Source organism: Papaver somniferum, chromosome 2 (genome assembly GCF_003573695.1).
Source record: "Papaver somniferum cultivar HN1 chromosome 2, ASM357369v1, whole genome shotgun sequence".
Taxonomy (NCBI): domain Eukaryota; kingdom Viridiplantae; phylum Streptophyta; class Magnoliopsida; order Ranunculales; family Papaveraceae; genus Papaver; species Papaver somniferum.
The window spans coordinates 18,542,607-18,556,079 of record NC_039359.1 but is presented as its reverse complement, the minus strand read 5'-3'; the positions used below and the strand labels follow the sequence as shown (position 1 = coordinate 18,556,079).

At 38.5% G+C, this 13,473-nt stretch overlaps 1 protein-coding gene across 1 annotated transcript; it reads right to left on the bottom strand.

Annotated features, from left to right (window-relative positions):
* Positions 1-11,091: 11,091 nt before the first annotated feature.
* On the bottom strand, positions 11,092-12,541 carry LOC113347066 (chitinase 10-like). The gene is made up of 3 exons (XM_026590650.1): positions 12,035-12,541; positions 11,774-11,930; positions 11,092-11,652 (listed from the first exon to the last, which is right to left on the bottom strand). Exons 1-3 carry the CDS (start codon positions 12,396-12,398, stop codon positions 11,286-11,288), a joined length of 888 nt encoding a protein of 295 aa, XP_026446435.1. The 5' UTR covers positions 12,399-12,541; the 3' UTR covers positions 11,092-11,285.
* Between the last annotated feature and the right edge of the window lie 932 nt (positions 12,542-13,473).

Sequence of the window (13,473 nt, the reverse complement as noted above, 5' to 3'; positions counted from 1 at the left end):
ACAGGGGTTCCAAGTACACCACAAAAAAAAGGAGCACAAGTTTCATGACGCAAAGACAACTCAAAAAGAAAACTAAGCGCTACAAATATGGATAAATCATTTTAAGTTCATGGATATTGCTACCGAAACTTGAAATAAGGTTACTGGGGGTGTTAGTATTAGGCTAAGAGATATAGCAGTGGTGTTTAAAAAGTTGAGCAATTTTTTTATTTGGACATATCTCAAATGAAATAGTTATTGCTAAGGAAAACTTGCTGAAGTACAGAAAATTTCTCACCTCAAAGATGTTAGTAACATGGAAATCGAATCATGGAACATTATAAGCACCTTATGGACTTTAATTCTTGGAGAAGAGGTACAAGACCAAGTGGGTACCAGTTGTTGACAAGAACTTCAAAATATTCCACTTATCAATTCAGCAACGACGAAGTAAGAAAAATATTATTTCTCTAGCTCTGGATAATGGTGAATGGATTATTAATATGGAGGTTATTACCAAAAAGTCAAAAACCTTGTCTCCAATTAACTGCATGACGTGTCATCCAAATCAGAATGTACAAGCTGCTCTTAGTATTTTCCCGGTCAATAACACTATCACTATAGATGAGAATGATCAGCTTCATGGAATGCCTACTTCGGGGGAGATTCATGTCACTCTAAGACATATTGGTGATGTGAAAGCTCGGGGGCCTGATGGCTACTCATCCATTTTCTTCAGGCGATGAGGTAATTTATCTAATTAAGAACTACTTTAGTTCTGGTATACTCCCTGCAGGCATAAATCATACCAACCTTGTCTTAGTTCCTAAATGCAAGAATCTTAGTTCTCCAGTATATTTCAGACCAACCCCTCTCTGTAATATCCTCTACAAAATTGTTACTGTATCAAGTTGCCAAAATCAACCAACTTTTATTCCTGGCAGGCGAATCCTTGATAACATTAGTACTGCCAAAGAGTTAACCTATTATACGAAACAATCTCAATCTATTATATGCTCTTTTACCGTAAAACTTGATATTAGTAAGGTCTATGATAGGATGGATTGGAACTTTTTAAGACACATGCTAATGGGGGTGGGCATCAATGGATCCCTTATTATTTTCATAATGATTAATTAATGTTAGCATTTCCATTTTCTCGGCCCTAGCCAACGGGTCTCCCTGAAGGCTTTTCCATGCTGAGAGAGGGATTATGCAAGATTTCCCCCTATATTTACCTCTTAGTTCTTGTTCTCAAGGTCTCTCTTCTTGGATTATGGAGAAAATAGAAGAAGCTAACCTTTATAATGGTTATAAAATAATTTTTTTCATGCAATGAGTCATTTAATGTTTGCTAACGACCTTATATTTTTGTTGTGCTTAATGATAGAGAACATCAATATGTTGTTTGTGTATCCTAGTTGGTCAGGTCAGAAAACAAACTTCCAGAAGTCTTCAATTCATTTTAGAAAATGTGTTAGCTATGACAACCAAAAAAGGATTGCTGATAAGTTGGACCTCCAAATTATGAATGAAGATAAAAATTATCTGGGGAAGTAACTTCTTAAATCGGTAAAACAAGATGCCTCTAACAAGTTTTTAGAGGAAAAGATGAAGAACAATCTGACAGGGTGGAAGAGACAGATTATGAATTATGCTGGCAAAACCTTTCTCATTGAAGGTGTGTTTCCTATAATTCCCCCATATTATATGAATAGTTATCTGGTTAGAAAGAAGGTGCTAACAATATGAGAACTATGAAATATTTTTGGTGAGTTCATCATAACTATGATCAAATGAAAATACATTTAATTTCGTTGGCCAAACTCATCAAACACAAAGCTCAGGGAGATCTTGGTCTATGAAAACTTGAAGATGTTAACAAGGACCAGATTGGTAAACTTATATGGAGATTTCTTACGTGAAAAGGATAGATTATGGGAAGCTATTCTGAGGGCCAAGTATCTGAGAGGAAATAGTTTATAGGATTGCAAAACTCCAAAAGTTTGTTCCTCAACATGGAGTATTATGCTTACTATCAGGAAAATTATGCAAGAAGGTTATTTTGCTACCAAGTGAGTGATGGTGAATCCATTTTTATATTCAAAGATCCATGGGTTCCAAAGTTACAGGGCTATAAACCCATTATGAATGAAGTGTGAAAAACTGGAAATTTTCACCTATAACGCCAAGGTGGAATGTTATAACTCCCTGATACGCCACTCTGATGCTAGTGATCGGATCCTAAAGCATTTCTTCGCTCCAGGAAAATGCACGCCGATTTTCCTTTACAAATATGCTTAGAAAGTATGATACCTTAAACTTAGCTCCCACAACCTTTGAAATTGCTCTTCTTTAGTGAAGGGGATAAAGCGATAAAGGTTAATGCAAAGACGTTCTTGCACGTATCACTGGATTCCGAATTTTTTCCAGGCATAATATGTCATAAACCTTCCATTTCTGTTTATGTTTTGGGAAACCCTTGTGTGTTAAGGGCACCCCAATAGTTCTGTTAGATAGTATTAACGGTGTTAGATAACCGTTAGTCGAAGTGTGTCAACCACACGTGCGCCTGTGCACATGATTCCTGTGAGGGAGTGGTTATAGTCTGTATTCGTCTCTGTGTGAGACATGAAGAATAATTAATCTAAAGTTTTATTTTCTCTCTCCAATTTCTGTTCTCCCCAGTCCAATCTATATCCTTAGAAATTCTGAGTCGTTTCTGTGCTAATTTGTAGTGTAGATCACTACAATTGGTATCAGAGCACTCGATTCTGAGTGACCTGACTATCATGGTGAAAAACAAACTCGAGTTGGTGGATTTAGATAAACAATTATTTGTTGTTATTCAGGCTCAAGAAATAGCAGCAAAGGCTTTGAAGAATAACCCATCTCCGGTGATTTTATCTAGATGCAAGGAAATATTAGCAGCAGAGACCAAGAACCTGCTATTATTGGAGTATAGGTTGTATGCGGGTGAATCTGTTGATGAGGAATGGGAATCTAATTCAGATGAAAGTTTCGAATTAATTGGATCTATGTTGAAGGAAGTGACGCTCATGGAGAAAGAAATCAGTCAGAAACTGGAAGAACCTCCTATTGATTCAATCTCAGTTGACGATTTCACTTCAAAAACTTCAACTCCTCTAACAACAGACGAAGGTAATTATCGATCCAGTTTCAAACCCCAATTTTCAATTATGGATAGAGCTCAAGATGGCAGTTCAAATCGCAACTGTGAGAAATCAGTACCGCTTCATGAAAATTGTTCTTCTCACAAAGCTGAGTCTATTTTTTCCTTCTGTGATGGGTGTAAAGTGAATCCACTGTTTCTGGATTACCAAGAGGGTAATCTTTTCGATTCCAGAATCAATTCATTTTTCGTTGATGATTGGAGAATTGTTTATGAGTTGTTTTCAAAACATGGATAAAGCTTCAATTCGCTGTTAAGGAATTCAATTACAAGGGTTTCGGTTGAGGATGGTAATACTGGTGATGGAAATTATCTGTTTGTTAAAATGCTTCAATTGGGTTTCAGTAACCAAATGGATAGTGTGAAATTTTCTCACCCATGTTTCAACTTTACCAGTAGAGTAATTGATAGAGGAAAAGAGTTCCAAGCTTTTAACAGGTATTTTTATAGTGTGGGTGATCATGAAATATATCTCGGCACAATTTATTATATGATTTTGCATCTTGGGTCAGCTTTTTTGGACAAAGACAAAGGGATATTTGTTCGTGAACTCATTCATGAGCATAGGTATGAATCATATTCACTGTTTAATGATTCACTTGTACTGGTATTTGTTAAAAAGATGCAGGGAAATATTATCACCAGTTATAATTGTGGTCATAAGTTATTTGATCATGGTAGAACAATTGAATATGTTGTGAGCTGTTTTTCTTATGATGGAAATATTTCAAACTTCTGCATTACTTCTTGTTTGTTTATTAATGAACACGGGTACTGGTCGGATTTGATATTTCGTGAAACAATTACTGCTTGGATATTTTTTGTTAAAATGCCTGAGATTGTAGCTTGGAGTTTGAGCAGCGGCGGATATGGTTTCCTTTGGCAGCTTAAAAGGTTTACTTATTGTATGAGTATTCTTCTTGGGTCAATTTGGACTGATGAATACAATAAAATTTTTATACATCAGCTACTGCTAGAGCTTGGGTACCATTTGTATTTGTCATTAGACTACTCGAATGTGCTTTTGTTTGTTGAAAATGGTGATAACCATGTTGTTAGCAAGCTGTTTGATAACAGGTCTCCACAAAGCGGTACTTTCTGGACTGTTTTTCTACTTCAAATGACACATGAAGCTGCTTACGGAAAAGCTCTAGAACTATTTGGTCAACTGCAGCATACTGGAAGAGGGAATTGGAGTGGTGATATAAATTCTCTAATCTTTCATCCGAGGTGCGGGTTATTGAAAAAATTAGTCATTCATTCTGCTATACAAAACTCTTTGGACAAAATGGCAGATCATGTAACCGGGAGTTTGAGTAGTGGAGCATATCTCTGTTGTGGTCGGGATTTTACTGGAAGGGTATTTGATCGAGGAAGGGGGCTATAGTTGATTAGGATTTGTACTAAATACTTCTCAAGTATTCTTACTTCTGATATGCTTGTTCTTATAGGGTCAACTTGGATGATTGAGTATCATGGGGAAGTTGTTAATGATCTAATTCCATCACATGGGTACTCTTCAAAATTGTCATGGGAGTATTCGAATGTGTTTGTATTCGTAAAAAATAGTGACAAACAGGTTGGTTGCAAGTTCCTTGATTAATTGTTGCAGCAACTTATTACTCATTGAACTGATTTGAATTTTCAAGTGACAAGGTAAAGTGGGTCTGATAGTGCACAAAAACGTGGGATCAGTTGTTTGTTAGGGATTTCAGTATTCCTACACAAAGGAGTGAGGCGGAAAAAGGGTTCATGGAGGTGAATACACCCTTCAGAGGCAGTACCGCGCTACTGCAAACCGATGCAGCTCTGAATTCTTCTTTGATGGTGATTCAATTTCTAAATGTGCTGATACGGAACGATTACTTGAGGTGGAAGGTTACAACAAGTTGTTATGCTAAGCTCAACTATGTACAGGTGAGATGGGAGTTCATAGATAAACTCAAGAAGAATTTTAAATCGTCAGAATTCCTTGTAAGGGAAGTGGGAGTTCAGACCATGACTGTTGAAGCTACAGGTTCAAGGAGTGTGGAAGACGTTGCAGCTTTGAAAATAACTCAAATATGCTGTCTTATTAAAGCTTTGGGAGCTATTAATGATGAAGACTGTTGTAGATGGTGGATTTTCAACAAAGGGCAAAAACCGTAAAATCATGAGGCATGTTTTTGACACGGCTTTCAGGCATGCAACGATTCATATTTTACGAAGCCATGGCGAATATGTTTTCGAAAAGCCTCCACCAGCTGAGCGTTCAATCCCTGGCATTTCGTCGTGACCTCTATGCATAATAAAGTATTTTGGCGGTTCTCCGTAGAGCTTATCGCCTTCAGGATGTCGGTGATACTCACTGTTCCCTGACTGCAGGGGAGAGACCCACCTCCACATAGAAGAATAGTTGGGCGGCGGACGCCTTCAGGACGCCGGTGACACTCATCGTTCCCTGATTATGTGGAGAGATTGTGCATAGATTCAGGCGGTTCTCCGTAGATTGAGAACACTAACGCCTTCAGGTTGTAAACAACATCGTGACTCCCTGACTATGCACCATTCAAAATAGATGTCACGCTTTAACTAGCTAATATCTTTTCTGCAATAGATTAATCCTGCCGTGACATTCACTACTGAATTCCCAGAATAATCTATTATTGCTCCTATTCCATGGTCGAATCCACGGCCTGATCCCATGGAATGGAAATAATAATTCCTCTTATTTTATGGTCGAATTCACGACTTGATCTCATAGAATGGCAATAAAACAACTGTGATATCTCATTACTCTGATTTCATGATCGAATCCACTGATCTTTTTTTTTTTTACTCGGTCAACAAAAATAGAATAAAAAAGCGAAACTGTACAGGGACTAGGCTATATTAGCGCTAAGCCAAAAGGCTCCACGCCAATAAAACCTATTTAAAACGAAAATAAAACTCTCCAGGCCATTCAACAGAATGAATAAAACCTGGCCTACCCTCATAAAACTCATAATTTTCCTCAGCCAACAAACAAGCTTGTTTGTCCGAGGCATCAACTGAAAAATTAGCCTCTCTGTAGCTATGAACATAACTAATATTGTTGTAAAACGAATCCACTAATCTCATGAAATGGTAATAGATAATCTTAATTATCCCGATTCTACGGTCGAATCCACGATACCATAGGATGATAATGCTTGTTTTATTATTCTGAATTCGTGGTCGAATCCACAGCTGATCCTGCAAATTAATAATGAACAACTATTCATTTTTATTACTCAGTTTCATGGATTATTCTCCACTGAATTCATAGATTAGTAATAGATACTCAAAAACCGGGCATCTGGACCATCACCGAGTAAGCCCCACAAAATTGGTGCGAGTGTACTCGACAATGATGCACGACTGAGCACCCGGATGCACGAACGAGTGTCCAAAAATATGAAATAATGAGGAATCCTTCGCAAAACAGGAGAAAACAATAAATATTAATAAAATAATAAGAGACTCCCAGGGTCGGGCCCACCAGCCGGCCGCCGGGTCGTGCCCTAGCCATGGTCGATCCGTTCCTCTCCCATTATTTTCCTTATTTTTTGTTATTTCGTGAACTCACGAAAACTCCTTGGTTTTAGCAACTTTCCTTGTTTTTGCAAAACTCGTGAATTCTCCATAACTTGGTGGATTCACGAAATAATATTATAAAATAAGGAGAGGTATGCGGGACCCGGCAACCTAACCGGCCGGCCATGCCTAAGCCGTGGCCGGTCCCACACCTCATAATCCTTAGCTTTTCATAATTATTATTCCCTAATCTCACGAAACTCCTCCATTTCAACAAAAACTCGTGGATTCTCCATAACTTCAAGGATTCATGAAAAATAATAAAATAGGGAAAGGTGTGCGGGACCGGGAAACCTAGCCGGCTGGCCATGCCCTAGCCATGGCCGGTCCCACACCTTGCAATCCCTAATCTTTCATAATTATTATTTTCCTTAATTCATGAAACTCCTGGGGTTTGAGCAAAATTCATGATTTCTCCATATTTTCTCGAATATTGCTCAAATCACGAAAAACCAAAAGCCAACATAGTCACACGACTGGGTAGCCTCTCACGACAGTTTTAAGTATTAAAACACTTTTATTTTAATATTGTCAAAATATTGACGAATTGAGCATACATGCTCATTCCAACAAAAATCGAAAATTCTCAGTCAAGATGAAACTCTCCTGAAAATTCACTATGTTGCTCGAACGCGCATCAGAAAATACTGAAACTCTCAGTATGGAAACACGGACACCATAGAAACATGTGCATGCCTTCATGACCAACCAGAGTCATTCCTAGGTCTTGCACAAAGTCGGTCTCATAGGTTTTCATAATTCTGACCTAATTTGCTCAATTGCTCATACTGGGCCCGAACTCTCTCCAACCAACTGGGGAATTTTCCAAATGACCAACAACTGGTCCCGTGACCACCAAGAGCCGGTACCATGCTCTCTTGGTCGGTCCTCATCTCTCATACCTAGGTTTTATCACCTAATGCTGAATCCAACAATATTTCAATAAATGATGAAACCTGCATTTAATCATCGTTCTTTCACCAACTCTCAAACTGAGAACCCTGGTGCGTGCTCACTCGAGCACTGGGCACCCATGGACGCTCATCATTCCATGTGGTCGGTCCCTCCTCACTCATGACCAATTTTCAGCAATTCACCAATTGATGAAGGATTGATAAAAATTATGGTTTCGAACAAACGCTACACGAATCACCATTCTGAGCAAGTTCAAACACAAAATAATGTTGATTCAGCAATCAACATCCAAATTAATAATATTCGGTAATTCACCAATATTTTTGATTAATATTTTATTGGGTCACGGCACCAGTAAATAATTCGTCGAATTGAGCAATACTTGCTCAGTTGCTCGAATATTGATCCAACCATCAATGTTCAGTAATTCATAAGTAGTTTGTTGAATTGAGAAACACTTGCTCAGTTGCACGCCAAAATTATCAAATTCGTCGAATGAGCAATACTTGCTCAATTGCTCGACAAACTCTCAATATTCAGCAAGTCGTCGAGTTGAGCAATACTTGCTCCGTCGCTCTAGTCAATAATTCATGGACATCTCAGAGAACTACATGTTCAATCCATGAATCACTGAGCATTCACCACTTATGCTCGATTCAACAAAACTAGACTCACAGTCTAAATCAGCCAACAGTTGACTAACTAATTCACGTCTTCCTTGCAGACTCCACGATTCGTGAAATATCAATCATGACACAAATGGGGGGATATCACTTAGGGTTTTGGTCTAGCGGTCTACGACACGTGGATTCATCCACAACGAGAAATGTGCGTAAGTCGTGTAAACGGTTGAAGGAGTTAGCAAAGTAGTGGGTGCACGATTAGTCAAGTCTCCGCACGACATGGAACTGACTTTACCACGATCTCCCACTTTCTCATTCTTTCATTCAAGAAACCGTCACACTTACAGGGATCAATGGTACATCATTCTGGCAATATAAATAACTCTAAATCGAGGACATCAGGATATCATCAATCATCGATTGCCATCATTATCCGTCAACAACTCGATATAAACTTATTCACAGAACTCAACTTCAGCAGTTCAACAATATTGCAGAAACCTTCAACACACCCACAATCCTTGATCATCACTGATCCCACACAACTCTCAGCTTCCCTTCTACAGATCAACCCATCTCCCTCTTTGCGATTGAATTGACTCTGGAACGTCCATTGTCTTGGTTTAGGCCGGAGTCATACAGATTGATTTCCCGAATCTAAGCACCCCCTTTGCAGCGGTGCATCTGTGTGAGGTTCAGCAGTTCGCTCGGTTAAGGAGTCTCGACAGCACGCTCGACTCTCCACTTTCCTAGAAAACCAGCAAACCGTTTTCCCCATCTACAACTGTATTAGGAGTCTACAACTTAAGAACTGTTTGAGTGTGAGGATAACTACGAGTTATTATTGCTCTTTGGATTTCAAGCTCAGGTACAAATGTGTCCAGCTCCATACATTTTTGTTGCTATTCCCCGAGGAGTTCAAATGGAGAGTGGGAATGCAGAATAGGTTCAGAGAAGCCGAATGGAACGAACAAGCATTCTCATTAGATACTCGGTTAGAGGTAATATTGTCCTCTTCAGACCCAGGGATTACTAGTCAGTCATGGGAGGTTGCATTCCGTAGCTTACAGGAATTCTCGACACTCTTTGCAATTTCAACTCCTAATTCAGTTCAAAGACGTATCACCAGAGTTATTATGCACAACTTCATAGGAAAAGTGATATTGTTGGATCAAATTGTGAGCCATAACAACTATTGTCTCTCAGCAACAAATGGTCACCTAACTTCAGTTTACGCAGTAACTAGCAGACCTGCAAATTATTGCATTCTGGATATATTAGTTCTTATTAAGCTCAAGATTGAAGGTTTAGCTAGAGTTGACATCATATCCGACTTAAAAGTGATGATGGGCTACAGTCAGGTGATAATTAAGGAATATATTGAGCAGTACGAAGGAACGAGGTATTTGCAGAACAGGCTTAGCTCTGTAGAAATAACTTTTGCATCCCTAAACTGGTTGGATGCACAATCTTGGCCCTATGATGTGGTTTTATTCATGGTGATGGGATTATCTTTGTTCCTCCTGGCTGTGTGGAGTACCAGAAACACACATTGGGTCACACTGGTTCCAACAACTCTCATTGCAACAATCCACCTTATTACCCGGTATGCTAACTGTCTAGATAAAAACAGAGACACCATATGGTCTTTATACCAGTTATGCTCATGTGCTTATGGAGTCCTTATATGAGAAGGAAACACGGAGATTTACCTTCATGCCTCAGTTGGTAATGGAGATATGTTCTTTATATTGGAATGTGCTTATATAGTCAGTAGCATTACTACTAAGACCTACCAGACCGTGAATATGAAGAGAGTGGGCTTGCTTACTGAAATTTTAAGATTGAGGTTTGAGCTCAGTCTCTTGTGGTCCTTGATGCTGAAATTTTTAAAGGACTCAACTCTTATGCTGATGATAAGAAGCTGCCACAGCTATGAATTCCATCAAGAGCTCAACTCATTTTCCATATCCTCCATCCTTGAGGACAAGGATGATTTGAAGGAGTGGGATTTTTCATAAACCTTCCATTTCTGTTTATGTTTTGGGCAATCCTTGTGTGTTAAGCGCACCCCAGTAGTTCTGTTAGATAGTGTTAACGGTGTTAGATAACCGTTAGTCGAAGTGTGTCAACCACACGTGCGCCTGTGCACGTGATTCCTGTGAGGGAGTGGTTATAGTCTGTATTCGTCTCTGTGTGAAACATGAAGAAGAATTAATCTAAAATTTGTTTTTCTCTCTCCAATTTCTGTTCTCCCTAGTCCTATCTCTATCCTTAGAGATTCCAAATCGTTTTTGTGCTAATTTGTAGTGTAGATCACTACATAATACATTCCTTAAACTTGTGCATAGGCATAATTCTCTTTAGCTCTTTTGTTCCTTTTTTTACAGAGTACTCCTCCTTTATTTTTTTTTTTAATGTTTCCCTTCTCACCAAAATAAAAACAAAAAAAAATACTGTCCATTTTGACAGGGTCAAATGTAAAATGTTTGGAACTTGTATTCCGGACGTGCAATAAATGGTAGTATGTGATTGTTACCTACCGGTACTTCTACCAATTTTTTATTCCAATTGGAAAGAGAGATGCCATGCATGTACAACCAAAATTAAATTTGGGGCATGAAATGTTTAATTTCTAGGCTTGGGACGTTGTAACACTAAATTACATCGTCTAATTTCTTTGTTGTTCCCAACTTTCCTTTCTTAATTTCTCATTTTCTTGCAAGGTGTATTGAGACGATAGACAAGAATCAACATCGATTAGTATTTGGAAAGGGGAACGGTTAGTATTTGGAAAGGGAGTTTGTTTCTTATTCAAATGTTTCCAAATTAATACAAACAAGAAGATTTACAATACGATACAGAGATAGTTTCAATCAAAAGAAAAAAGAGAAAAAAAAAAACGATAGAGGGATAGTCAAGCCACGCTCCATATTTTAAAAAAAGAAAAAAAGGAGGGCTAGTTTGAAATGGCCCTTCAATTAAAATGATTTCTGATTCTCACAATCTAAGTTAGGTCCGGTATCGACATTGAACAGCTTTGCATATCTCTGGAAATACCCAACTCGGTCACTGATTCGACCATCACCCCCCCTACCACACTCGAGTCCACCGTTGATTATGTTTGTTACCATCCCGTAACCAACTGTCCTATTCGCCTCACGGTCAGCTTTTGTGAGTCTATATTTCCCAATCATCACATCATGGCATGAAGGCTTAGGTAACTGTTCAGTCATCCAAAACCACAAACCAGTTTCGAATGCAAGTAATGAGTTGTTTGATACGATATCTGGGTTTCCTAGACCATCGAATCCCAATGCTCTCCCCGCCTGTCCGTAGTTATAATTCCTGCGATTCAAGCACGATTATAAGAAATCAGTTAAGTCTAGATATGCTAACATGATCTGATACCTTCGCAAAAATACTTTTCCCGGCATATGAGAAACAAGAAACTACAGTAATTAATTACCATGAGAGCTGAATAGGACCTCTGCCTTTGTAAGATTTTCCAGGAACGCAAGGCCATTGCGTGTTGGTAGAATCACAGTAATCACTTCCTGGGCTCACTTCTTCTTTAAAACACAATCCCCATGCATATGGCCCATCTGGTGCTGTTGCCCATCCTCCTAAATTATTAATGTTATTGCATATCGACCATTAGCAACAGAGTATAATCAGTCAATACTATCTAGATTCAAAAACTCGTTAGCCATTAAAACTACTTAATTACCTGTGGTTTCATGAGAAATTTGAGCAAGAAAAGCTGCAATTTCACGCTTACGTGAAGTTAAACTTCCAGAGTTACCAAATTTAGGGAAACGTGATGCCGCTTGAATGAACGATTGGTATGGGTAGAAATCCTTGGCAGGACAAGCAGCGTCATCTTTGTGTAGAAAGATTGATTTGTACACACTTTCGGTAACTATAGAAGATACACAGGAGTAGCGCTTGCGAGCCTCAGCTCCTGCAATGAAACTAATGAGAAACAAAGAAAGAACAATGGATACGGAGATCGAGATAGTAAGATGAGAACGAGAACGAAATGAAGGCCCCATAAGTGGAATATCAGTGGGTTTCCTGTTTTTCTTGTCCATCTTTCTGGTTGACCTTCAGAAGAAGGTTGGTTTCAGCTGCTGCTGCTTTTGGTTTGTCTAAATTTACCTCTTTATATACACATTTTCATGAACATATAATATATAAAAACTTATAAACTGACAGTATTCGAGTTTCAATTTGGATTTTGCGTGTTCATTTTCTTCGAATTAATGATTTTCAATAATAAGGTCATGGTCAAAGATTTGACCATCTCACCGAGTTCTTCCTTTTTTTCGTTTCTTTTTTTTGACCAATTCTTTCATTTTCGTCCTGTGTTTTTTTTGGAAAGGAAAGGTCAAAATACTCAAAATAGTGTGTACCCATTTGAGGACTTAGTCATGGGTAGTTTATTTACCAGGATTCGGACCTTTGTATTTATTTTTTGTGGCGTAATTATTGATCATTCTACTCAGTTTACAGTCAAATCCGTAGTTAAATACGACTTTTTCCCAGGTTTTTTCCTTCTGAGAAAGCAGGAAACCAGCGAGCCAGGTAAGTTTGGTGAGTGTGATCATGAGTACCGTTAGGTTCATGCGACCAATTCATTGCCGAAAACCAGAATATGAAAGAAAATGCTTCTTGACTTTTACTGTCGCCTCGTGAAATATACAACTATAGTTGATGCAGATATGCAATTATATACTACTCCCTCCGTCCCTATGGCGGAGTCGTAAAAATTTGTAGTCCCATTAGATGGACAGACTTTCAATTCCAAGATGGATTTTTTTATATATTGCCCTTATTTATTATAGTTAGTTATTACCACAATTAAACTGATGTTTCTAGTGTTGGAAACTGTACGAAAGATAAAACAGGAAAGATGATGGAGATATAGGAAATCAAAAAAAATTCTTATTCTACAAGAACTCACTTCTCCGCCTAAATAATGGGGACCGAAGGAGTAGTATATTTTAATTAATTTCGGGAGGGTACCGTAACGTGATTTGATAGTGGCCTAGTGGGTTGACCATTGAGATGGAGATGGAGATTGGAGAACCACCTCATTCCAGTGATCTCCCAAGTGACTCCCAACTCATTTCTCTTTCTAAGTTCGTAGAATAGTCAAACTTGGCC